This window comes from Bos indicus x Bos taurus, chromosome 11, assembly GCF_003369695.1.
Source record: "Bos indicus x Bos taurus breed Angus x Brahman F1 hybrid chromosome 11, Bos_hybrid_MaternalHap_v2.0, whole genome shotgun sequence".
Lineage (NCBI taxonomy): Eukaryota > Metazoa > Chordata > Mammalia > Artiodactyla > Bovidae > Bos > Bos indicus x Bos taurus.
Window position 1 is genome coordinate 1,803,299 of NC_040086.1, and position 25,438 is coordinate 1,828,736.

The 25,438-nt window shown below is 51.8% G+C and overlaps 1 protein-coding gene across 1 annotated transcript; it reads left to right on the plus strand.

Annotated features, from left to right (window-relative positions):
- The first annotated feature begins 10 nt into the window (after positions 1–10).
- MAL (mal, T cell differentiation protein) lies at positions 11–24,820 on the plus strand. Its single transcript, XM_027554540.1, has 4 exons — positions 11–241; positions 18,358–18,525; positions 19,966–20,091; positions 24,269–24,820. The coding sequence occupies exons 1-4, from the start codon at positions 149–151 to the stop codon at positions 24,341–24,343; spliced, it is 462 nt and encodes a 153-aa protein (XP_027410341.1). The 5' UTR covers positions 11–148; the 3' UTR covers positions 24,344–24,820.
- The last annotated feature ends 618 nt before the right edge of the window (positions 24,821–25,438 follow it).

Here is a 25,438-nt window from a genome sequence, read left to right on the forward strand (position 1 = left end):
CCTCCCTCTTCGGCCAGGGCGCCCCCGCTCTTAACCCGCGCGCGGGGGCGCCCGGGCCACTGGGCTCCGCCGAGCAAGAGAGCGGTCAGCGCAGAGTCAGAGCTGCGCTCGTCCCGTCCGGTTCCGAGGTCGTCGCCAGCCCGCCAGCATGGCCCCCTCAGCGGCGTCGGGCGTCAGCAGCCTGCCTAGCGGTTTCGCTGTCTTCACCACCTTCCCGGACCTGCTCTTCATCTTTGAATTTGTGAGTGGCTGGCGCGCCTGGCGCCGGCGCCGGCGCCGGGAAAGGCAGGTCGGGATGGGTCATGGAGCGCGCTCTCCTTTGCCGCAAGCCGCGAGGGTCCCTGAGCCTCTGGTAGCCGCAGGAGGAAAGGCTCTCCCCAACCCCCACCCCGCGATGCTACTTTGGCCCCTTCTAGCCCACGATAAACCGTCTCCGAGATTTGGATGGAAAAACCAAACTCGCAACACGGATCAAATGTCGTAAGCTGGCCCGGGTCCATTGGGAGCGCACCGGGTCCAAAGCTGCGCTCCCAACCTGCTTCCCATGGGTTTACTGGCGATCGGCGTCCCTGTAGATGCACCCGGCTCTCCCCAGGGTTGGGATTTTGTTTTAAAATTTAAAAATCAGCAAAAGACACCTGCATATTACCAAGCGAAGGGTGGAGATGGGGTTAATGTCATAGGAGGAGCCGAATCTGGGTTATTTTCCCTTGAACGTTTCTGGTGAGTGAAGGAATTGGCCACCACTTTGATCTGGAAATAACACAACAGGCTGTGACTGCTCTGCCACAGTTATTGTGCTCATTGTGGAGGCTGGGGGAAGGAAGAGGGACCTGAAAGCTGGGCCAGGACTTGGCTGACCTTGAGCATCCAAGGACTTCTGCACCTGCTGTTGGTCCCTCCTTACACTGGAGCCCCAACCAGAGGCTGTGGGAAAGCGCTTCCTCCTCAGGGCTCCTGGAAAGTGCTCTCTGTGGGGACGCTTCAAACCATCCTCAGCCTAAACTCCCCAGGGTCCCAGGCCCTCACCTGGGAAGGGGTGGGCTGTATTTCTTTCCTGGGTGTGGTTCCATGAGCCAGGAGACTCCTGTCCCTGCATCCCCACCGCAGTAGTGGCTGCCTTGAGAGTCAGCTGGTAAAGAAAACATCCAACCTGTTCAAAAATGGACCTCAGCTTCTTACCTCCTGCTCGGTTGGGGAAGGCATGAACACCAAACCCAGCAGGTTCTGTTGCCCATGCAGGGTAGAGGGGGAGCACCCATGGGGGAGAGGGCTGAAGGGGTCAAGGTTGCCTGGTGGCACCATATCACTGAAATTGAGCCCGAACCTGAGTGTATACAGAGTAACTTTAAATCCTGGTGCTAGCCAGAATGAGGAAGGGACTAGAAGCTCTAGACACTTCTAAGATCAGCCACACCATTTATAGGTGGGGACACTCAGTCCCAAAGTGGAAGGGGTTTGCATTCACTGGAAAATTCCTTCCCCAAACGGCTCGTCTCTGTGCTTCTATTCAGCACTTAGCCTGAAAATGAGCATGTATAGTAAGCAATAGGTCGTTCCTTCAGAGGCTACTGTATTTACAGCGACAGAATTTGGTGATTGTAAGTGATGAAGGCTAAAGGTGAGGTGTGTGATGGGGCAGAAAGATTTTTAAGCCACAGAAGGACTTGCTAGTATCTCTTGAGTTGCCCTAATGAGTTGTTTACTCTGCCTTTGTAGCTGTTTGGGGAGCATTATAACACGAGGCATCAGAAAATGCATTGAGAATTCCTTGGTGGTCCAGTGGTTAAGAATTCGCCCTTCTACTGCCAGGGGCCAGGGTTCAATCCCTCATCGGGGAACTAAGATGCCACAAGCCATACAGCATGGGTAAATAAATAAATTTTTAAAAAATGTGTTCATTGGGCTTCACACAAAAGACTCTGGCACACCTTCCTCCTCTTGCCCTGACTTGAATAGGTGAACATGCAGTATTCATAATAGTCAACCAGTGGAAACAGCCCAAATGTCCCATCAACAGGTGAACAGATAAATGAATAGCGATATTCCATGCAGTGGAATACTACTCAACTGTAGGAAAGAATGAAGCACTGGTGCAGGTTGGTAAACCTGAAAACACTACGCTAAGTGAAAGAGCCAGATACAATAGGTCACATGGCATTTGGTTCCACTTATGTGAAATGTCCAGAATGGGTAGATCTCTAGAGACAGAGCACAGATTGGTGGTTTGCCAGGGGCTGAGAGGAGAGAGAAATGGGGAGCAACTTAATGGGTGTGGAGTTTCCTTTGGGGGTGATGAAAATGCTTTGAAGTTAGATAGAGGTGGTGAGTGCACGTCGTGAAGGTATTAAATGCTATTGAACAGGTCAGTTTTAAATGGTTAGTCTTCTGTTGTGCCAACTTCGTTTTCACTTTTTAAAAATTGAAAACTGTTTCAAAAATGACAGAAAAGTATACATACTTTAATAGGCATTCATGTAACTATCACTCAACTTTGTTATACCTTAATATTTTTCCTTATTTACCCACAGTAGTAAGGAAATAGAGCTTTCAGATGTCATCTAAGCCACCTGGATATTTTGCTATTATCTTACTCTCTTCCCTTCAGCCTCAGGACCACCCCTGGGCTGAACATGTGTTCAATGTTAGACTTTTACTGCACCCCTAACTATTTATGATTACACCTGTGTGGTTTCATATTTTCCCGCTTTATAAAAAGGATGGTACACATCCTTCTTCAACACGGGTTTCATACAACCTTGTTCTGAGGTTTATACACACTGACACTCTTTATTTGGTCTTTTATTGATGGACATTTGGGCAATTTCCAAATGTGATACAGCAGACGGCACTGCCAAAGAACATTCTTGTGTTTGCTCCTGTACTTTGGGGAATTTCTTTCAAGAACACAAAGAGATTTGACTCACTGGGTCATAGGGATTGCACACCCTCATTTTCCCAGTGTTAGCACACTGATGTCCAAAATGGTTACTCCAGTTCATAAGTGGGATTACCAGGAAGCTGATGGAGCTTAATTAAGCTCAGGACCCCTTCTTTCTCAGGCCCCTTCCAAGACTCTGGCTGACTTCGCGTTCCTTTAGAAAGAAGGTCTCCATACTGTATAACCCTCCTGACTCCCACCAGCAGCTTATGAAAGTCCCCATTGTGCTTCATCTTGCCTCACTTGGTAGAGTCAGACTTTGTAATTTTCTGCTAGTCCAATGGGTGTGAAAGGCTTGATTATTTTTTAAATCTGTGGCCCAGCAAGTTGTTGATTACTCACAGTCCATTTTCTCATGCTTGACCTCCCAGTAGCCTGGGAGGTGCCACAGTCAAACTTTCCGCCTCCAGGTCTGCAGGGTGGACCTCTGCTGAGCTCCCCAAGACCAGGAAACTGCCCAGGAGCAGGGAAGGGTGGTAGCTTGGGTGGAGCAAGGCAGCTCTTCCCTAGGCCTGCACCCCTACCCTTGGGCTCCTGACCTCTGAAGGCTGTGGCAGACCCTGTCTCCATAAGCACCGCAGAGCCACCAAGGCCCTGCTGCTGCAGCAGGCAGCGGGTCACAGGTGTACACCCCCCTCCAGGCGCAGGCAGAATGTCAAATGTCCCCCTCCCCCAACAGCTCCCAGGGCTGTGCTCTGGCCTGTTCCCCCTCACCCACCCGAGAGAATTTTTCCTTTTGGAGCCAAGGCTCTGGTTTCCCTTCCCCCGCCCGCCACCGCCCTCGCCTAAGCCAGGGACTTCATGACACTGTTCAGAAAACAGGATGTTAACATAGGATACTTTTGTCTCAAGCTCCAGCCAGGGTCCCCAAAGGAAACTTTTTTCACAAAGTGTTGAGAGGGACACCTCCCTTTCAAAACTTTTGGAGGGGTTGCCTGAGAACAAGTTATGTAATAATCTTTAACCCAACTCCCTTCTCCCCAGCCTGCTAGAGGCAGCGCCGCTGACAGCACGGCCGGGACGTTGAGAGAGAACTTTTGTTTGGAGAGTGTGCTGGGGATGCCATCCACTTCTCCAGGCACGCTGCTGCCCCCCACCCCCGCCTGCACACCTCAGGAGCCCGAGGGATCAGAGAAGGTCAAGTGATGAGGGGCAAAGCCTGTAGTGTGCAGTTTTAGGGGGTGAAGATGGGGAACCACCTGGAATCGTTGGCCGTGTCGACGCTTACAGTGAACTGAACATGTGCTATGCTTGTGCTTCGTCGCTCAGTCATGTCGACTCTTTGCTACCCCACGGACTGTAGCCCGCCAAGTTCCTCTGTCCATGGGATTCTCCAGGCAAGAATACTGGAGTGGGTTGCCATGCTCTTCTCCAGGGGATCTTCCCAACCTAGGGATCAAACCCAGGTCTCCCGCATTGCAGGGAAGCCTGAACATAGTAGTTATTAATACTACAGTGAGACTTGCAGGGGCCCAAAGTGACTGGGGGCTTTTTATTATTTGACGGTGACCAGAAAAGTCCTTGGACCTCCCTGGTAGCTCAGCTGTTAAAGAATCCGCCTGCAATGCAGGAGACCTCCGTTTTATCCCTGGGTCAGGAAGATCCCCTGGAGAAGGGATAGGCTACCCACTCCAGTATTCCCAGGCTCCTTGATGACTCAGATGGTAAAGAATCCACCTGCAATGCAGGAGACCTGAGTTCGATCCCTGGGTTGGGAAGATCCCCTGGAGGAGGGCATGGCAACCTACTCCAGTGTTCTTGCCTGGAGAATCCCCGTGGACAGAGGAGCCTAATGGGCTACAGTCCATAGGGTCTCAAAGAGTTGGACATGACTGAGCGACTAAGCACAGCAGAGAAAAGTCCTGGCACTTACCCTAGAGCTTCACCTGTTTGGGGAAAAGCAGAACCACAGAATGGGAACTAGACAGTGGGGGTGGGGTGGGGCCAGGATAAGAAAGCAGTTTTCTAATGGGAGGTCGGCATTCTGGCTCCACGGGGAAGGCAGCCTGGAGACCCCTAGGGGATGAGAGCTGTAGAATCCCAGAAACCTAGAGTTTCTAGAGCTGGCGGAAAAACAGGCTCAGAGAGGGGAGGCACTCGCTTGGGAACTCCATCTCCAGGATGGGCCTCCTTGCAGTGACAGCAGGTCCTGAATTCGCCCCAACACCCATGACAAACTTTTGCCTACAGGAAATGGGATCATTCTGCCCACCTGGCAGCCCTGGGTGAGGCCTGGTTCCCTCTTCTCCCCTAGCTCCCCCAGAGGGTGAAGGGACAGTTCGGAGATCTTGGGGAGCCCACACCCACCAAGGCCTTGTTGCTACAAACACCCTGGAGGCTCTGAGCCGCTAGCTGCTGGGCAGGTCCAAGAGTCTGCACGTGATGCCACCGCCTGGCCCCCAGTGACCCAGCTGGGTCTGGAGTGGTCCTTGGGAGGCCAGTCTACACCCTGAATGTTTAAGGGGGGACAGTGAAAGGCTTGGGCGGGGAGCCGGGCGCCCTGAGGTTCCCCTGGGTTCCTGGCAAGCACCTCTCCTCCAGTCACCAGAGAGTGGGGGCCGGCCCTGCTGGCCAGTGCTGGCCAGCCTGGCTTCCCTGACTGTGCCCTCTGACTCCTGGCCCTGAGTATCTCCGGTGTTGCAGGCCCCTCCCTGCAGCTGTTAAGGGCACAGCTGGGTTTTTACCTTTCTTCTTCTCTAAAGGGAGGGGAGGTGGAAGTCTCTCAGGGGGTTGTCCTTGGAGCTGAGGTACACTTGACTTTTCAAGTTTTTCAAGAACGGGAAGGCTACTTTGATCAGGCAACAGTGACTTTGAGCTGTTTTCTGGAAAATGCTAAGCGTGAAGATGCACTTAGCTCCCGGATCTGTGCGTTCAGTTCATGTGTCATCACGACCAAGCCGCCTTGAAAAAGATTACTTTTTAAGTTTTCCGTAAGTCACCCCCAAGTCAACGCTGATGGGGCCCCTTTCTCTGTCTGAGAGCTGTCAGAAGAGACGAGGCAGGTTCCAGATGCCCCTGCAAAGGCACATCTCACACTCAGGGTTAGGCTGGCTATTTGTACCCACAACCTCCATGCCCCCCACCCCCTCCCCCTCCAGCTGCCAGAGAGCATGGAGGAGGGTCACACTGCCTGCCGAGGCTAGCTCTGAGCCGCTGTAGGAATGGCTTGGCTTTTTTTTTTTTTTAATTGAAGAACAGTTGATTTGGAGTGTTGTGCCAATCTCTACTGTACAGCAAAGTGACTCAGGTTTACACATGTATACATTCTGGTTTTATTTGTTTTAATTTGTTTATTTTTAGTTGAAGGGTAATTGCCTTATGGTATTGCAGTGGTTTCTACCGAACATCAATATGAAGCAACCATAGGTTTACATTCTGTTTTTAATATTCTTTTCCATTACGGTGTATCCCAGGCGATTGGATATAGTTCCCTGTACTCTACAGGAGATCCTTGTTGTTCATCCATTCTAAGTGCAGAGGTTTGTATCTACTAACCGCAGACTCCCAGTCCGCCCCTTGCCTTCCTCCTCTCACCTTTGGAAGCAGGTCTGATCACTGTGTCTGTGCATCTATTTCTGTTTTGTAGCTGGGTTTGTTTGTACCATAGTTTAGGTTCCATGTACAAGTGATATCAGAGCTTCCCAGATGCCGCTAGTCGTAAAGAACCTGCCTGCCAATGCTGGAAACGTATGTTCGATCCCTGGGTCAGGAAGATGCCCTGGAAGAGGGCACAGCAACCCACTCCAGTATTCTTGCCTGGAGAATCCCATGGACAGAGGAGCCTGGCAGGCTATAGTCCATAGGGTGGCAAAGAGTCGGACACAACTAAAGTGACTTAGCATGCGTGAATCGACTTAGCTCACATGCACATAAGTGATATCATATGGTATTTGTCTTTCTCTTTCTGACTTCCTTCACTTAGTATGAGATTCTCTAGTTCCATCCATGGGAGAAGGCAATGGCACCCCACTCCAGTACTCTTGCCTGGAAAATCCCATGGGCGGAGGAGCCTGGTAGGTTGCAGTCCATGGGGTCGCTAAGAGTCGGACCTGACTGAGTGACTTCACTTTCACTTTTCACTTTCATGCATTGGAGAAGGAAATGACAACCCACTCCAGCGTTCTTGCCTGGAGAATCCCAGGGACAGGGGAGTCTGGTGGGCTGCCATCTATGGGGTCGCACAGAGTTGGACACGACTGAAGTGACTTAGCAGCAGCAGCAGCAGCAGAAGCAGTTCCATCCATGCTGTTACAAATGGCATTATTTTGTGCTTTCACATAGCTGAGTAATATTCCGTTGTATATGTGTACCATGTCTTCTTTACCCAAGGGCTTTGCTCTGGACTCAGGACACATTGTCTGGGGGAAGGGCTGGTATGGGGACTGGGCCACCTGGGGCTGGCCTCAAGGTGGGATGGGGCCAGTCTGCACCTGGCTGGGGGCTGCCTCTTCCTGGATTCAGTGCTGAACACCAGCTTCCACCCCTCATACAAGCCTAGCTGGGCTTCCTCCTGGCTCTCACTTGTCACCTGGTCTTGGTGCTTTGGACCAGGGCCCCTGGGGTTAGGCATTGAGGAGATGCCCCAGAGGGTGCTCTTTCTGGATGCTGAGGGATGTGAGGACAGCAAGTGACTGACACCCCTGGGCCCTGAGGCACTGCCTTGAGGAGACGTGGGCCAGCTCCTCACAGCTTCCAGACTGTCCCACGGCGCATAGGGCAGGGCCCTGGTACTCTGTGCATCATGGGACTCTGACTTGCCTCCTGCATTCTGGTGGGAAGTTGTGGTTCCTGGTAGCCTCCGGGTGGGCAGTCTCTAGTGGTGTAACCAGTTCTGAGGGTAATGTAGCAGCCTTGACTCTCCGCCTCAATTCCCAGGCTCCCTGTCCCTCCCTTTTCGTTGTTGTTCGGTTGCTGAGCCATGTCCGACTCTCTGTGACCCCATGGACCGCAGCACATCAGTCCTTCCTGTCCCTCACCGTCTCCCCGAGTTTGCCCAAGTTCATGTCCATTGCATCAGTAATGCCATCCGACCATCTCATCCTCTGCCACCCTCTTCTCCTTTTGCCTTCAGTCTTTCCCAGCATCAGGGTCTTTTCCAATGAGTCCCGGTGGCCAAAGTGTTGGAGCTCATCTTCAGCATCAGTCCTTCCATGAGTATTCAGGGTTGGTTTCCTGCAGGGCTGACTGGTTTGATCTCCTTGCCGTCCCAGGGACTCTGTCCCTCCCACTATGTGATCAATATTGCACTCACACTGGGACAGAATGACCCGTGCTGAATCATTTTAATACACCAAGGTCCTAGGACCTAAAAACATCTGTAGGAACTAGAAGAAAAGCTGTCACACATCGATGGGCAGTGGGAAGAAGGGCTACACAGCCAGTCTCAGCTGACCTAAAATTCCACACTGGAGCCTTGGTTCCTATTAGAATGCCGTCGGGCTAGGAGGGGAGGGGCAAGAAGAGAGGAGCAGGAAGGAGGGGGAGAAGTACCCCCTCATGCTTATAACCAGGCCCATGGAGAGAGAAGGGTACTGGGGAGGAGGAGATTTCCCTGCAACCCCCAGGAGAAGGGAATCCGGCCTGGACAGGGGCCCACAGTCCATACTCGTCCTATTAACATCAACTGCAGATCTGAACTCACAGCCTATCTCTGAATCCCAAACCTTTATCCATCTCCTCACCAACAGACTCAAGGCCCCCTGGGTCCTGGCCTCACCTTCAGATTAAAGGGACACTAGCACGTGCTTTCAACGGCACCCACTCCACTACTCGTGCCTGGAAAATCCCATGGACGGGGGAGCCTGGTGGCTGCAGTCCATGGGGTTGCTCAGTCACACGACTGAGTGACTTCACTTTCACTTTTCACTTTCATGCAGTGGATGGCACCCCACTCCAGTGTTCTTGCCTGGAGAATCCCAGGGATGGCAGAGCCTGGTGGGTTGCCCTCTATGGGGTCACACAGAGTCGGACACGACTGAAGCGACTTAGCAGCAGCAGCAGCAGCAGCACATGCATACTTTTCATACTGTTCATGGGGTTCTCCAGGCCAGAATGCTGAAGTGGTTTGCCATTTCCTCCTCCAGTGAACCACATTCTGTCAGACCTCTCCACCATGCCCCACCCGTCTGGGGTGGCCCCACATGGCATGGCTTAGTTTCATTGAGTTATACAAGGTTGTGGTCCATGTGATTAGATTGACTAGTTTTCTGTGATTATGGCTTCAGTGTGTCTGTCCTCTATGCCCGCTCTCAGAGCCTGCCATCTTACTTGGGTTTCTCTTACCTTGGAATTGGGGCATCTCTTCACGGCTGTTCCAGCAAACTGCAGCCACTGCTCCTTACCTTGGATGTGGGTAGCTCCTCCTGGCCACCGCCCCTGACCTCGGACGTGGGGTAGCTCCTCTCGGCCATGCTTCTGCAAGGATACTGAAAGAGGAACTCCCCAGGTCGGTACGTGCCCAATATGCTACTGGAGATCAATGGAGAAATAAGGCCAGAAAGAATGAAAGGATGGAGCCAAAGCAAAAACAATACCCAGTTGCAGATGTGACTGGTGATAGAAGCAAGATCCAATTCTGTAAAGAGCAATATTGCATAGGAACCTGGAATGTTAGGTCCATGAATCAAGGCAAATTGGAAGCGGTCAAACAGGAGATGGCAAGAGTGAATGACAACATTCTAGGAATCAGTGAACTAAAATGGACTGGTTGGGTGAATTTAACTCAGATGACCATTATATCTACTACTGTGGGCAGGAATCCCTTAGAAGAAATGGAGTAGCCATCATGGTCAACAAAAGAGTCAAAAATGCAGTACTTGGATGCAATCTCAAAAACGACAGAATGATCTCTGTTCGTTTCCAAGGCAAACCATTCAATATTACAGTAATCCAAGTCTATGCCCTGACCAGTAACGCTGAAGAAGCTGAAGTTGAATGGTTATATGAAGATCTACAAGACCTTTTAGAACTAACACCCAAACAAGATATCCTTTTCATTATAGGGGACTGGAATGCAAAAGTAGGAAGTCAAGAAACACCTGGAGTAACAGGCAAATTTGGCCTTAGAGAACAGAATGAAGCAGGGCAAAGAATAATAGAGTTTTGCCAAGAAAATGCAGTCGTCATAGCAAACACCCTCTTCCAACAACACAAGACTATACACATGGACATCACAAGATGGTCAACACCGAAATCAGACTGATTATATTCTTTACAGCCAAAGATGGAGAAGCTCTATTCAATCAGCAAAAACAAGACCAGGAGCTGACTGTGGCTCAGATCATGAACTCCTTATTGCCAAATTCAGACTTAAATTGAAGAAAGTAGGGAAAACCACTAGACCATTCAGGTATGACCTAAATCAAATCCCTTATGATTATACAGTGGAAGTGAGAAATAGATTTAAGGGACTAGATCTGATAGACTGCCTGATGAACTATGGACAGAGGTTCATGACACTGTACAGGAGACAGGGATCAAGACCATCCCCATGGAAAAGAAATGCAAAAAAGCAAAATGGCTGTCTGGGGAGGCCTTACAAATAGCTGTGAAAAGAAGAGAAGTGAAAAGCAAAGGAGAAAAGGAAAGATATAAGCATCTGAATGCAGAGTTCCAAAGAATAGCAAGGAGAGATAAGAAAGCCTTCCTCAGTGATCAATGCAAAGAAATAGAGGAAAACTACAGAATGGGAAAGACTAGAGATCTCTTCAAGAAAATTAGATATACCAAGGGAACATTTCATGCAAAGATGGGCTCGATAAAGGACAGAAATGGTATGGTCCTAAAAGAAGCAGAAGATATTAAGAAGAGGTGGCAAGAATACACAGAAGAACTGTACAAAAAAGATCTTCACTACCAAGATAATCACGATGGTGTGATCACTCACCTAGAGCCAGACATCCTGAAATGTGAAGGATCCTGAAATGTGAAGTCAAGTGGGCCTTTGAAAGCATCACTACGAACAAAGCTAGTGGAGGTGATGGAATTCCAGTTGAGCTATTTCAAATCCTGAAAGATGATGCTGTGAAAGTGCTGCACTCAATATGCCAGCAAATTTGGAAGACTCAGCAGTGGCCACAGGACTGGAAAAGTCAGTTTTCATTCCAATCCCAAAGAAAGGCAATGCCAAAGAATGCTCAAACTACCACACAATTGCACTCATCTCACATGCTAGAAAAGTAATGTTCAAAATTCTCCAAGCCAGGCTTCAGCAATATGTGAACCATGAACTTCCAGATTTCAAGTTGGTTTTAGAACAGACAGAGGAACCAGAGATCAAATTGCCAACATCCACTGGATCATCGAAAAAGCAAGAGAGTTCCAGAAAAACATCTATTTCTGCTTTACTGATTATTGCAAAGCCTTTTACTGTGTGGATCACAACAAACTGTGGAAAATTCTGAAAGAGATGGGAATACCAGATCACCTGACCTGCCTCTTGAGAAACCTATATGCAAGTCAGGAAGCAACAGTTAGAACTGGACATGGAACAACGACTGGTTCCAAATAGGAAAAAGAGTACGTCAAGACTGTATATTGTCACCCTGCTTATTTAACTTCTATGCAGAGTACATCATGAGAAACGCTGGGCTGGAAGAAACACAAGCTGGAATCAAGATTGCCAGGAGAAATATCAATAACCTCAGATATGCAGATGACACCACCCTTATGGCAGAAAGTGAAGAGGAATTAAAAAGCCTCTTGATGAAAGTGAAAGTGGAGAGTGAAAAAGTTGGCCTAAAGCTCAACATTCAGAAAACTAAGATCATGGCATCTGGTCCCATCACTTCATGGGAAATAGATGGGGAAATAGTGGAAACAATGTCAGACTTTATTTTTGGGGGCTCCAGAATCACTGGAGATGGTGACTGCAGCCATGAAATTAAAAGATGCTTACTCCTTGGAAAGAAAGTTATGACCAACTGAGATAGCATATTCAAAAGCAGAGACATTACTTTGCCAACAAAGGTCCGTCTAGTCAAGGCTATGGTTTTTCCTGTGGTCATGTATGGATGTGAGAGTTGGACTGTGAAGAAGGCTGAGCGCCAAAGAATTGATGCTTTTGAACTGTGGTGTTGGAGAAGACTCTTGAGAATCCCTTGGACTGCAAGGAGATCCAACCAGTCCATTCTGAAGGAGATCAGCCCTGGGATTTCTTTGGAAGGAATGAGGCTAAAGCTGAAACTCCAGTACTTTGGCCACCTCATGGGAAGAGTTGACTCATTGGAAAAGACTCTGATGCTGGGAGGGATTGGGGGCAGGAGGAGAAGAGGACGGCAGAGGATGAGATGGCTGGATGGCATCACCGACTCAATGGACATGAGTTTGGGTGAACTCCGGGAGTTGGTGATGGACAGGGAGGCCTGGTGTGCTGCGATTCATGGGGTTGCAAAGAGTTGGACACGACTGAGCGACTGAACTGAACTGAACTGAGTGCATGCGTGTACGCTCAGTTGTGTCCAACTCTTTATGACCCCATGGACTATAGCCCACCAGCCTCCTCTGCCATGGAATTCTCCAGGCAAGAATATTGGAGTGGGCTACCATGTCCTTCTCTAGAGGATCTTCCCAACCCAGGGATCGAACTCGAGTCTCCTGCATCTCTTGCATTGGCAGCTGGATTCTTTACCACTTGAGCCACCTGGGAAGAAAAAGGGACACTATCTAAGTCTATATTGGGAGGGTGATGTCATAATGGGTCCCCCAGAAAGAACAAGCCTACTGACAAAGGGGCCACAAGGGCAGAGCACCTCATAAGTAAACTGAGTCACAAAGCCTTAGCACCACTCCTAGTGTTCACCATGGGAGTAGCCTCAGAGGCCAGACGTCTCAGTTGGTAGAGGAGGAGAGGGTTCCCACCCAGAGAATCTCTGACCTGCCCCAGACACCTCCATAGGGTCAGAGGGGGGACCTTGTGCAAATTTCTGGGCGCTGTCCCTGTCCTGGGCAGTGGTGCTTAGCTGGTCCTCCTCACTGGGGCCCCGACACTTTCACCAGGACCTGACTCTGCCCTCGGTGGCCCCAGAGCTGCTCCGGTGGGGCTTGGCGGTAGGACTGGATGAGAGAGGACAGGAAGAGAGAGGCGGGCCCCAGGTACTAGTGTAGCTTTGAATAAAGTCTGCCTCCTTGGCCGTACCTGCCCTCAGCGCACTTTGCTCTCAGTGTCTGCTAATGCACGAGTGAATGAATGAATGAGTGGGTGACTGAGTACGTGAGCAAGTGAAAGAAGGCTTTCCTTAGACTTGCTGGGAGCCCAGTCCCTCCACACAAGAGTGGAGGGGCTCATATCAGAACTAGTGCTTGCTTCCTGTTCTCTCTGCCTTTCAGAACCGGAAGAGGCCCCAGCCTCCCTCTCAGACCCGTTTTCTTGGGTCCTGGGGAAGTCTTCAGTGCTCTGACTTCCCTTTCCGTGCTTCCTCCTGCTGTTTGATGCTCCCGTCCTCTTGACTTGGTGACTATTCCCTTCTCTGCAGCTGCTGTTACTGTTTAGTCGCTCAGTCGTGTCTGACTCTTTGTGACCCCATGGACTGCAGCACGCTAGGCTTCCCTGTCCTTCACCATCTCCCTGTGTTTGCTTAAACTCATGTCCTTAGAGTCGGTGATGCCATCCAACCATCTCATCCTCTGTCCCCTTCTCCACCTGCCTTCAATCTTTCCCAGCATCAGGGTCTTTTCCCATGAGTCAGCTCTTCGCATCAGGTGGCCAAACTGTTCTTTGCAATAATTCATCCTTACCCAGCCTCTACACACGTGCATGCACGCGTGCACACGCGCGCGCACACACACACACACACACACACACACACACAGGAAAATGCCCTCAACTCTACCTCATGGAATGATTGCTCTTTTCAATCAACCAAGACTTAGAGCTGGGACTGCTGCTTCTCCAGGAACATGGTTCCTCTACAGGTCAGGCCACCCTCACAGACCTGCCTGGCATCACAATGATCCCTGACTGCCAAAAGAGTTCAGTGAGCACAGACACTTCCAGAAACACGAGTTGGAGCTGCTGTTCCTGGGAGAGCACCTAAGGGCTTGGGGGTCCCGGCTGGCTGTGTTCTGTGGCCACTTCCCTGTAACCGTCCAGGGTTAGAGGCACAGGCTCCTGTCCACACATGCCTTCAGGACCACCCCCTGCCCTGGGAGCTTGGGAATTCTGACTCTGAGCCCCCAGGGACCACACTACTAGGTGTGTGTCTTAACAACCTTGCGTGGGACGTCCTCTTTGGGAAACGTCTTGCCTTGCTATTGGAAGAGTGCCTGCCCGTGGTGGCCTTGACAGAGTAAAATGGAACCCCAGAAAAATATTCAGAGAATTTGAGCAATTCTGCCTTGTCCTCAGTGATCCGAGTCCGGCAGTGAAAACACTGGGACGATTGTGGACCCGGAGCTCTGGGCCCTGCACAAGCGAAGGAGGCGGTCTGCCAGTCTCAAGAATGTGCCGATGGAATCCTTTTCCCTCTCTTGTAACCAAAGCTCATTGTTTGAAGGAAGGCTTTCTCATCTTTTTATGTCCTTTCTGTTCCCTTTTGCAGAACCAGACAAATTTCCCCCAACTTTTGATTTCTAGGAGATGGTAGAGTTTTCTCTTTTCGATGCTTTTGAACTTTTATTTTTATTTTAAAATTCTGGGTCCCAGCGAGGTCTAGCGGGGATAAGTACATGTTGCCATCCTGACTGGGGCTTGCACGTGGCTACAGGTGAGGCTTCCCCCCATCATATGACAGTCGTGACAGTGAGTATCCAGAGCACTTGGTGTGCGCTGCTCCTGCAGGTACACACCCATTTCACCCCAGGCCCATGGGGCGGGACCTGCTGCTGTCACTGTTTTTCAGATAGGGACCAGAGAGGAAGGAATTAGCCCAGGGACAACCAGTCGCCAGCAAAATGTGGCAGAGCTGATTCGAACTCAGTTATTCTGAAATCTACACCCTTAACCACCTTCACCTGCCTCCTCTTGATTAACTCAGAAATGAAAAGACAGAGGACTTCCCTGGTGGTCCAGTAGTTGGGACTCTGAGCTCCTGATGCAGGGGCCACAGGTTCGATCCCTGCTTGGAGAACTAAGATCCCCCATGCTTTGTGGTGTGGCCAAAAAAAGAAAGAGAAAGGACCTACTCTGAGTTCACATGAGAGCCTTCCCCAAGACCACTTGCTGAAGAAATTTTATTCACAAAAATAATTCGATGGGAGTGAACAACCAATAAAAACTTTTTGGCAATTTTTTGTCTAGTTTTGTACAATACCCTTGGTTCTTACAGCACTTCACCTCCGCTCAGCATCTAAAACCAGACAGAGTGAAAGATGGCAGTTTCCAGTCCTAAAACACCAGGGTGGCTCAGATCCCCAGCTCCACTCCATTCACACACACACAGGCTATGTCCTTGCGTCCTGAGGACACCCAAGGAGGAGTGACTCCCACGTTCAAGAAAACAGGGATGGAAGCTTAAGAAGAGGAAAGGAAACTTTGAACTGGAGCCACTTGGGAACTGGAGTGGCATCTTGGCCAGCATTGCTAGACACTAGAGACAGAAGCCATTTCTTCGGGTTTGACAAGAGTTACCGGAACATCATCCATGGACCGATTGTGTTATGGAAACACATTCCAAAGCCTTTGCAAAGAGTTTGGGATGTCTGCTTCTTGTCCTAGAACTCTGCTCCTCTCCTGGGCATGAGACCCAGGCACTGGGGTTTTGAAGGTGACCCAGGCAGTGTAGACTGATGGTTAAGGACCACAGTGCCTTAGCCCAGGCGCCACCTGCATTGTCCAGCAGGGGTATCAGGGACCCAGAGAGAGAGCTCAAGCCTGGTGACCCTCGGGCCACTCAGCTTAGAGACATTCGTCTGAGGCCACCCCTGCTGGCTTCACCATCTCTGTTATGGAGGATGATGTCCAGGGTGCAGGCCAGGGGTGGCAGGAACCAGGCCTGGTGACAGAGATGACTGGAAACTGGGGCCATGCCTCCACTGGTGTGACTGACATTTCAGAACCATTGCCTCTCAGAGTGCTTCCTGGGAGCCCCCTCCGGCTTTTCTTTAGGAGGAGAAGTGCTTGAACCCTCACCTACCCCTTCGCTCTTGACAAATATTTGGCCGGTGGGGTGCTGAGGCCAGGGTGGGGTGGACTGCTCCCTGCCCTGGACGCCTTATCTCCTGGGTGTGGGTGTTCGGCTTGCTCTGTTTGCTCTCTGCAAACTTTGTAGGTGGAGTGTGGCCTGGCACTGGCTCAGCCACATGATTTATGCTGAATCTCGGCTTTCCACTGAGTGGGGCCAGGGAAGCCTTCGAGGTGGCCCAGCAATTCGTGTGGAGGTCACACTGCCTCCAGCCGCAACTCCTCCCACTTGTGCCCCAACCTCTTGCCTTCCTAAGCCGTCCTTGCTGCTCCAGCAGCCTCTGGGTCCGTGAGGTGCTTGTTCCTCCCCTGGAAAGCCTCGTCCTGACCACTTGGCCAGGCACAGTAAAGAATCTGTCTGCCAGTGCAGGAGAGGCAGAGATGTGGGTTTGATCCCTGGATCGGGAAGATCTCCTGGAGAAGGAAATGGCAACCCACTCCAGTATTTTTGCCTAGAGAATCCCATGACAGAGAAGCCTGGCGGGATCACAGAGTCAGACATCACTGAGTGGTTAAAAACAAATGAAATCAGCTAAGTCCACCTCTCCCTTCAAACCTCTACTGGGGCCATGTCCCAGTTGGTGCTACTCTGCCCACTCAGGGCTGGTAATTGTCTTGAGTTGTCACTGACTGACTCGGGGTCTGTATGGCCCGGGCTGCTGGCATCCTGTTAGGAGTCTTCCCCCTGCCTGGGTGATGCCAGGCACAGGGCCAGAAGCTTCACACGCATGCCCACAGTTTCAGGCAGTTCACGCCACCCTAAGTGCCATTTGCAGTGGAGGAAGCCGGGGCCTCCTCTAGCGGATTTGGTGGGGAGGCCCTCCCACATTATGTGCCTGCTCGTGTAATGGGCATGCCACATCCACCCTCTTCTCCAAGCCATGCTCTCGTGCCTTCCAAGTCCAAATCCGTCTCACCCTTCGGCACGCTCACATCCTTCTGTCCCTGTTCCTGTGAATAAGGCCTAGCGGTCTGTTTGATCTTGAAGGCAGTTATGGATGAACCTACACACCCATCTCACCCTACGGCAGTCTGAGGGGCTTATTTGATGGACTTTGCTCCACTGATTATTGGAAAGTGTGTCCCACTAACTCTCAGTCACCACTAGAGGAATTTTCTGGTGAGAGCTGCCTGCATCTGATTCACTGGGCCCACCTTGGCTTTGATAACTGCAGATTCTTCACTGCACTGATTTTTCTACCCAAATGTGATGGTCCCCTGGTGCTTCTCAGCTAAGAGGCTCAGAGAACACCTGTGAGGAAGTGCTGCCTCTTACCCAGCAAGCAGGCAGCAGGTTCAGGGAGACAGGGTCGAGGTGTGGCCACGTGCAGTCACACCACAGGGGATGCAGGGCTAGGAGGGGGCCCGTCCTCAACCCCCAGACCCTCAGGAGGATGACGCCAAGCTCTGCCGCTCCTTGGACCCTCTGACTGCAAAGCCACGTGCACCTGTGTCCCAGCCCAGGCCTTTTCTGGCTAGGGACGCTGGGGCGGCTGAGGTGACCTCACTAGGATGGAGAGGGACAAGAAGGGAAAGCAGGCACAGAGACTCCCAGCATGACTGTGCCTTGTCCACAGAGGGAGCTAGACCAGGGCACTGAGGTCATGACCCCTATGTCTGTCCTTACGATCCTGGGGGCTCCCTGACCCTGAGGGACATGAAGCAGGGTGTCTTCTGGATAATGGTGGCAGGGAGGAGTGTTCGTCTCATGCCTGTCCTAGGAAACCTGAGATCAGGCTGGCCTGGGCCTCCCCACTCCACCCCTCCTCCAACAGTCAGAGAACTTCTGAGACTTGGGGATTTCAAAATCAAGTTTTTTATTAAATGCTAACGATATAGTATGGCTAATTTGTTTGGCCAAGACCAACAGAATCTGCTGCTCACTACCATTTTATAAAAGAAAGAATATTTGGGGGAGTTCCCGGGCAGTCCAGTGGTTAGGACTTGGCGCTTTCACTGCCGTGGCCCTGGGTTCAGTCGCTGGCTCACAAACTGCACAGCATAGCCTTCCCCCCGCTCCAACCAAAAGGATATTTTTCTATAAGAAATACCAGGAAAGACATAATCCCAGAATTTGCCCTTTACTGATAAAACTGGATGGTATAAATCCTTTCTAGGGATAACCTATTAAGTCACATGTGCCTTTGTTTCTCCATCTCACAAGTGGGTCAGGCCCACACTTGGGACACTGTGAGGATGAACTGAGTTAGTATTTGTGCAGTGCCCTGGCTCCCCAGCGCAGCCTCGGGGTCTGGCCTTCCTGGTCTGACCGTCACCCCTTCTCTGCCTCCCTCTGCAGGTCTTTGGGGGGCTGGTGTGGATCCTGGTCTCCTCGTCCCACGTGCCTATTCCGCTAATCCAGGGCTGGGTCATGTTCGCGTCTGTGTTTTGCTTCGTAGCCACCACTGTCCTGGCCTTCTTGTATGTAATTGGCGCCCACGGCAACAGAACATCATGGATCACCCTGGTGAGTCCAGCTCTGCATGTCTGGGGCAGGGGGTAGTGATGGGCGCTGTCCCCTGGGAGGCAGGCTTTCCCAGTGCGGGGTGAGGAGCCCTGTGGGTGTCTCCCACGCGCCCTCCAAGGCCAAGTGGCGACAGCAGCCCAGGGGTCCCGCGGCAGGAGGCTGACTGATGCTGTCCCTGCCTGGTTCTCCAGGGGCTGCTCTGCCTTCTCCTCTGCGATCACCCTTTTCCTGGAAACCAGCAGCCCAGCATCCCTCCCTGTCCCTCCTGCACCTGCCAGGGGTTGGTCGGCCTCTCCCACCACCCGCAGGACTGGCTTTTGCCTCCGGGGAGGGGCTGGGGCGCTGGGGGTGGGCTCCGCTGCCCGGTGTGAGGCGTGCTCACTGCCCCGCTCCCGTCCCCGCCTCTAACGCAGGGTCACCGGAGAGGAGCCTGGCCGGGGGAGAGATGGCCTGTGATCTCCCTTCCGCGTGAATTCTGCCTTGAGGCCCGTGAAGGGGGGAAACTGACACCTGGGCCAGCTGCCCTGACCTCCCCTGGACGGGGTGGGGCCGTCAGCCAGGCCTCTTACTCGCCAAAGGCCTCCAGCCTAGACTTTAGAAACCCCTGAAAATTATAACTACTCAAAAGTCTGCTCTAGTCCTTTTTTGCAAAAAAAAAAAAATTTTTTTTACTTATTTATTTGGCTGTGCTGATCTTTGCTGCTTTGCTCGGGGTTGCTCCAGTTGAGGTGAGTGGGGCCTCTCTCCATGTGGTACCCAGCTTCTCACTGCAGTGGCTTCTCTAGCTGTGGCTCCCGGGCTCTCGAGCTCAGGCTCAGTAGCTGTGGCGCATGGGCTTAGCTGCCCCGCAGCATGTGAAGTCTTCCCAGATCAAGGATCCAACCGTGTCTCCTGCATTGTCAGGTGGATTCCTACCCACTGTGCCACCAGGGAAGTTCCTTTTGTTTTGCTTTTAAACATAACTGGAGCCCCCATCCCTGGTCATCCTTCAAGAAAAAAGCTAACAACAAAACAACAATACAAATGGCCTGAGTCTTTGTTTCTGAGTTGAGCACCGAGGCCACATCCAAACTGGGGACTGTGACCACAGCGGACACTTCTCGGGCCCAGAACTGATTTCTACCAGTTGCATGCAGAAAGGGCCACTCCCCGACCCACGACTAGATCCCACCTCACAGGAAAGCAGTGCCCCTCCTCCATCAAAGTCCTTACTCTGCCCCCAGACTGGTGAGACCGAGCTCAGTCCATCGACCCTGGGCAATCAGTGTCTCTGAGGAGGGGGTGGGGCGGGGTGACAAAGGAAGTGGCGGAGGCTGGTGGAGGCGCCTGGCCCAGGCCAGGCAGGGTCAGGCGGGGTGGACAGGCCCTGCTGGACCACAGCCGCCCCAGGCCTCCCAGCTGGCCGCCCCATCTCTCTGATGGCTCTTTCTGACCCCGCAGGACGCAGCCTACCACTGTGTTGCCTCCCTGTTTTACTTTGGTGCCTCTGTCCTGGAAGCTCTGGCCGCCATCCAGCTGCAAGACGGCTTCCTCTACAAATATTACCATGAAAACATCTCTGCTGTGGTGAGTCCCCCGTCAAGGTGCCCTGTTCCCAGCTCCCACTGCTCTCTGTCACAGGTACTGAGTGGAAGGCTGCCCAGGCCCTCCCTGCTATTTTTTAGTTCACTAGATTTCAATTTGGCCACCTCATGCGAAGAGTTGACTCATTGGAAAAGACTCTGATGCTGGGAGGGATTGGGGGCGAGAGGAGAAGGGGACGACAGAGGATGAGATGGCTGGATGGCATCACTGACTCGGTGGACGTGAGTCTGAGTGAACTCCGGGAGTTGGTGATGGACAGGGAAGCCTGGCGTGCTGCGATTCATGGGGTCGCAAAGAGTCGGACATGACTGAGTGACTGATCTGATCTGATCTGAGATTTCAATTAAAATAAAACTCCCCCCTCATTTCTGAAGAAACAGAGCCCCAGAGGAGGGAACTGGTGTGCCCAGGCTCCCAGGCGCCAGTCAGTGCGCACTGCCCAGGCTGGGCGGGCTTTGAGATGGCAGATGCAGGAGGGTGCGTGCCCGTGGGGGCCAGGCAGTGTGTGGGCTCCTGTGGACAACCTTATTTACCCCCTGAAGCTACGGGTGGAACGGGCGCTGGAACCACCTTCCCCCCGTTAGGAGGACAGAGAGGATGAGATTGTGTATCTGGGGGGCACCTTGCCTGCAAGTCTCTGAGCTCTGAAAGGAACGTCCTCCACCTGGGAAGCCAGACCCTCTGGCAGGCTGTGAGGTCATAATCTGAATCTTCTTGTTGCTGGGATGGGTCAGGATGACAGGGAATAAGAGAATATATCCTTTAATAAAACTCTTTTCCAGAGTTACGCATGTGTGGGCTTGCCCCAGTATGCTGACTCGTTATATCAGATACATTTCTAACTGTGGATATTATTTAAAAACTAAGAAAAAGCTTCAGAAACAGCGCCCAGATTTATAGTGAGCAACCTATGAATTAAGTAAACCCCAAGGTCAGATGTGATGACAGACTACAAGATGCCCGCCCCCAGTGCCAAAGCTGTGCTGCCCCACCCCTTTGGGGAAAGGCAGGACAGAGGCGGAGAGAAAGCCCACGGGGTGGGCACCGCTGGGCTCTGGGAAGGGGGTGCCCTTCCTGCTCCCAGAGGGACAGGTCTCGGGGAGAGCGCCTCGAAGCCTGTCTGCTAGCCTCCAGGGGCCCATCCCCTTCCCTGGGGAAGCCACACGCTCCCCTCAGCTCCCAGCCACTGCCCAGTGCCATAAGCAGGGCCCCCTCATGGTCCCTGGGACCCCCTCAACTGTCCCACAGAGTGGGAGCCTCTCCCATATGGGATCATCTCCCAAGATGGCTGGATTCTAAACAGAATCACAGCAGGCTCTCTTTCCCTTGAGACGAATCATTTGCTGCCTCCATCACCTTCAGATGACTGTTTCATTGCCCCCTCGCTAGAGAAACCACAGGTACCGCCCCCAACCCGACCCCAGAAGCCTTCTCTCTGAACAGACATCAGTCAGGCATCTGACAACCATTTCTGTAGAATTACTGCAGACAAGGGCAGTGAAACCTAGATGGAATGTGGATAGTGGGCCAGCACTTGACTAACAATCCAAGTGGGGTGAGTTAATGACCCTGTCCACTGGTCTAACCTCTAGTTGAAAACTGCTGGGCTCCACCACGTTCTGACTTTTTTACTTTCTATCAAAATACAGCATAGATGTCTTGGGTTTTCCTGGTGACTCAGCTGTAAAGAATCCACTTGCCAATGCAGGACAGGTGGGTTTGATCCCTTGGTCAGGAAGATCTCCTAGAGAAGGAAACGGCAACCCACTCCAGTATTCTTGCCTGGGAAACCCCATGGACAGAGGAGCCTGGTGGACTTCAGTCCATGGGGTTACAAAAGGGTCAGACACGACTTAGCAACTAAATAACAGCACAAATAGGCTTCTAGAGAGGGGAGGACACAGGGGTACAGCTTGATGAATTCCGTAATCCATCCATTATTCATAGTTCACGACCCTCCGTGTAACAAATGTCCAGACTAAGAAACAGAACATAACAAGCAGCTCCCAGAAGTCCCCTTCGTGCCCTGCCCAGTCATCATGCCCCTTCACTCAGGATCCCAGAAGTCCCCTTCGTGCCCTGCCCAGTCATCATGCCCCTTCACTCAGGATCCCAGAAGTCCCCTTCGTGCCCTGCCCAGTCATCATGCCCCTTCACTCAGGATCCCAGAAGTCCCCTTTGTGCCCTGCCCAGTCATCATGCCCTTCACTCAGGATAAACCCCGTCCTGGTGTCTAGCTTCTGGGGTCCACTCCACCTGCTTTGGGTCCCCATGAGCACTGTGTGCCTGCTCCCATGTCTGGCTTCTCTCCCCACATCAGGTTTGTGAGGCTGTTCCACATCGCTGGGTGGGGAAGTAGAGGTTTGTTCTCTTTGCTGTTTACTGCTCCACTGATGACTACACCAGCATCATCTATTTATCCTTTTCATGACTGATCATGTCCCCATATCTTTGTGAGCTCAGTTGGAGAGCCCTGAGAAGACTCTGGCAAAGTCACGGGGGCAGAATCAGGAATCTAAATGCTGCCTGCGGGCCCGATATGCTGGGCTGAACACACCCCCCTCCCCCACCAACCAAGGGAAATATGAGCCCGTTTTCATGTAAAGTCACATCTTTGTATTCAAAATATCAGTTGTGTCCATGCATGGGGGAGAAGGGATCCTGAAGACAGGCTCAGAATTTAACCCCAGACCTTGCCCAGACCGCACATGCCTCTCCCAAGATCTGGGGTGGGGTGGCGGCAGCGGATGTGGGGGCGGTCTGAGGATGTGAGAAGGCTTGGCAAGACCCTCTCCCCCACGTGCCTGGCCTTCACGAGCATCTGACCACCCCTCACTCTCTCCCGTAACTCCACACCTTCCTCAAGAGCTCAGTTTCCCCCTCTCTCCTGGGCTGGCAGCAGACAGCCTGCACCAGAGGGATCCTGAGGATTGTTGAGAGTTGACTAAAAGTAGCTGGAAATTTCTGGAGAAATCTGGTGGTTCCGAGGTCTTAACTGTGGTGGACAGCAATGGCCATTGCTCATGGAGAGGGGCTTCTGAGGGTCTGAGTTCACGTCCACTCCTGGTCCTGGCGCTCTCTCCTCAGTGTAGCGCCTTCCTGCCCCTCTTCTGAGGAGCTCCTGCTGAGGGTCTCTGTTGGGCCCCAAGTCCCCACACGGTACACTGCTCCTGCCTGATAGGCAGAGGTCTCTTTTGAGGGCTTCTCACTCATCTGTGACTGCTCCCTTTGGACAGGGTGTCTGATTCCCAGATGGATTTTTTTGCCTGGTTATTAAATAACTCAAGTTACTCACTGCCCCTGGCAATGAGGGTGAGGGTTCACCCAGGTGTGGAGGCAGGGCGAGGGGGGGCACCATGACTGCTGGTTTTACGAGAATTTTCAAGTCACGGGAGTGCAGCCAGTTGGATGCTGTGCCTCGGTTGGAAACTCTTGACCCTCACACCCAAGGTCACAAGCCAGGTGCAGGTATTTGCTAAGGGGCAGGAAACCTCTGGGGGCCAGCCACCCAGAGCTGGGTGATAATCCCCAAAAGGGCATGCATGGAGTGACCTTTCTGCTGCATTTCCTGGCCTCTGCTCCCAGCAGCTCTCTCAGTAAGCCCCCTCCTTTTGCCAAAAGCTCAAAATCCCTCCTCCCCATCCCAGCCCCTCACTTCCTATGGCCTGGCTCCCTCCAAATAAAATTCTGGTCGAGGTCAGAAGATACCCAGGTGGCAAATCCATGTGTTCAAACTCTCTTGGCCAAGGCCACTGGGATCACAGTGGCGGACTCTGGTCCTACTGGTGTGCAGGAAGGAAGTTTTCCATGAAGAGCAGGGCATATTCGCCTGCAATTATCATTGGAGGGGTCTCTGGGGGCCCTCATTTCTAGTTAGGCAGCACTGATGTGATGACATGTGCAGGCAGAGGGTTGACCTTGCAAGCCAAGTCCAGGGTGTCATGAGGTCACCTGGAGTCTGTGCTCAGGGCATTCTGGGTCGCACGCGGGCTCCACAGGAGAGTACGTCTGCATGTGTAATGGGAAGCAGTGGCGTCCACACGCTCCAGGGCTACCAACCCTGAGCACCGCGAGAGCGGCCAGCCCAGCATGGACAGCCCATGGCTTTCTGAACTCCCCCCGTGAATACCCAGTTAACTGTCATTTATCTCGGTTGCAGGTGTTTTCGTATGTAGCCACTCTGCTGTACGTGGTCCATGCCGTGTTTTCCTTAATCAGATGGAAGTCTTCCTAGAGCAGCAGAACTTTAACTGAACACCAAGAAGGTGTTAACCGATCGGCCAGCCTTCCAGCATAACACTTTAGAATGCAGAATGTTCTTGAGAACGGATAAAGAGAGAGGTTTATTCTTCCGTATACCTTCATGTCAGAGTAAGGGGGCTTGCTACGTTTATCCTCCAACTGTTGGGCTGTCTTTCCAAGATCGTTTCCTATTTGAAAGGGGGCAGTGGGGTGGGGATTGAGGACTAACCATGACACCGGACTGCTGGCCCCTGGACTGGATCGTGAGGACTGCCTACCGGAATTTTCCTCAGGCGCTTCTGAGGGTCCATCTTGCAGCAAGTTTCTCCATCTTCATGGATATTCTGCATCTTCAAGGATAATCTACCTGTCGTGGGGAATAAAAGTCATTCAGCAAATATTTGCAGATGTCCATGGTGGGATGGGATAAACCCTTGAAATACTTTATAAAGTGTCTTTATGTTCAATACTTTTGTGGGAGTGTTTTATTTTTAATTCTCCAGCATGGGAACACCATCATGTCAGTCCACTTTCTGAGGACTCCTTGGGTTAGATCAAATCTCAGAGGCAGCTGCAAAGGGCAGTTCAGATGACAGCTGTGTGTGCCTGGTCCCTGCATCTCCGAGAGCCCAGAGAGGGTATCCCATTCTCCTCAGCTAACAGGGAGGTCAGATGGCTTCACTCTTTCTAGAAACTCACCAAGTTATCAGCCTGGGGGACCCCTTCTTCTTCCTACAAAACAAAGGAGCCTGTGCTCAATGAGAAAGTCCTTATACCAAAAGAAAATGGTTAGACGTTTCTTCTCACTCTATACAAACACTGATCAGAAATTTTCTGGGCAGTATGTTCTATGTCAGGCTTTCCTGGTGACTCAGTGGTAAAGAATCCTCCTGCCAAGGCAGGAGACGCAAGTTCAATCCCTGGGTCAGGAAGATTCCTTGGAGAAGGAAATGGCAACCCATTCCAATATTCTTGCCTGGAAAATCCCATGGACAGAGGAGCCTGGCAAGCTACAGTTCACAGGGTCCAAAAGATTAGGTCACAACTTAGCAACTAAACAACAATGTTCTGTGTTCTATGCCCATCG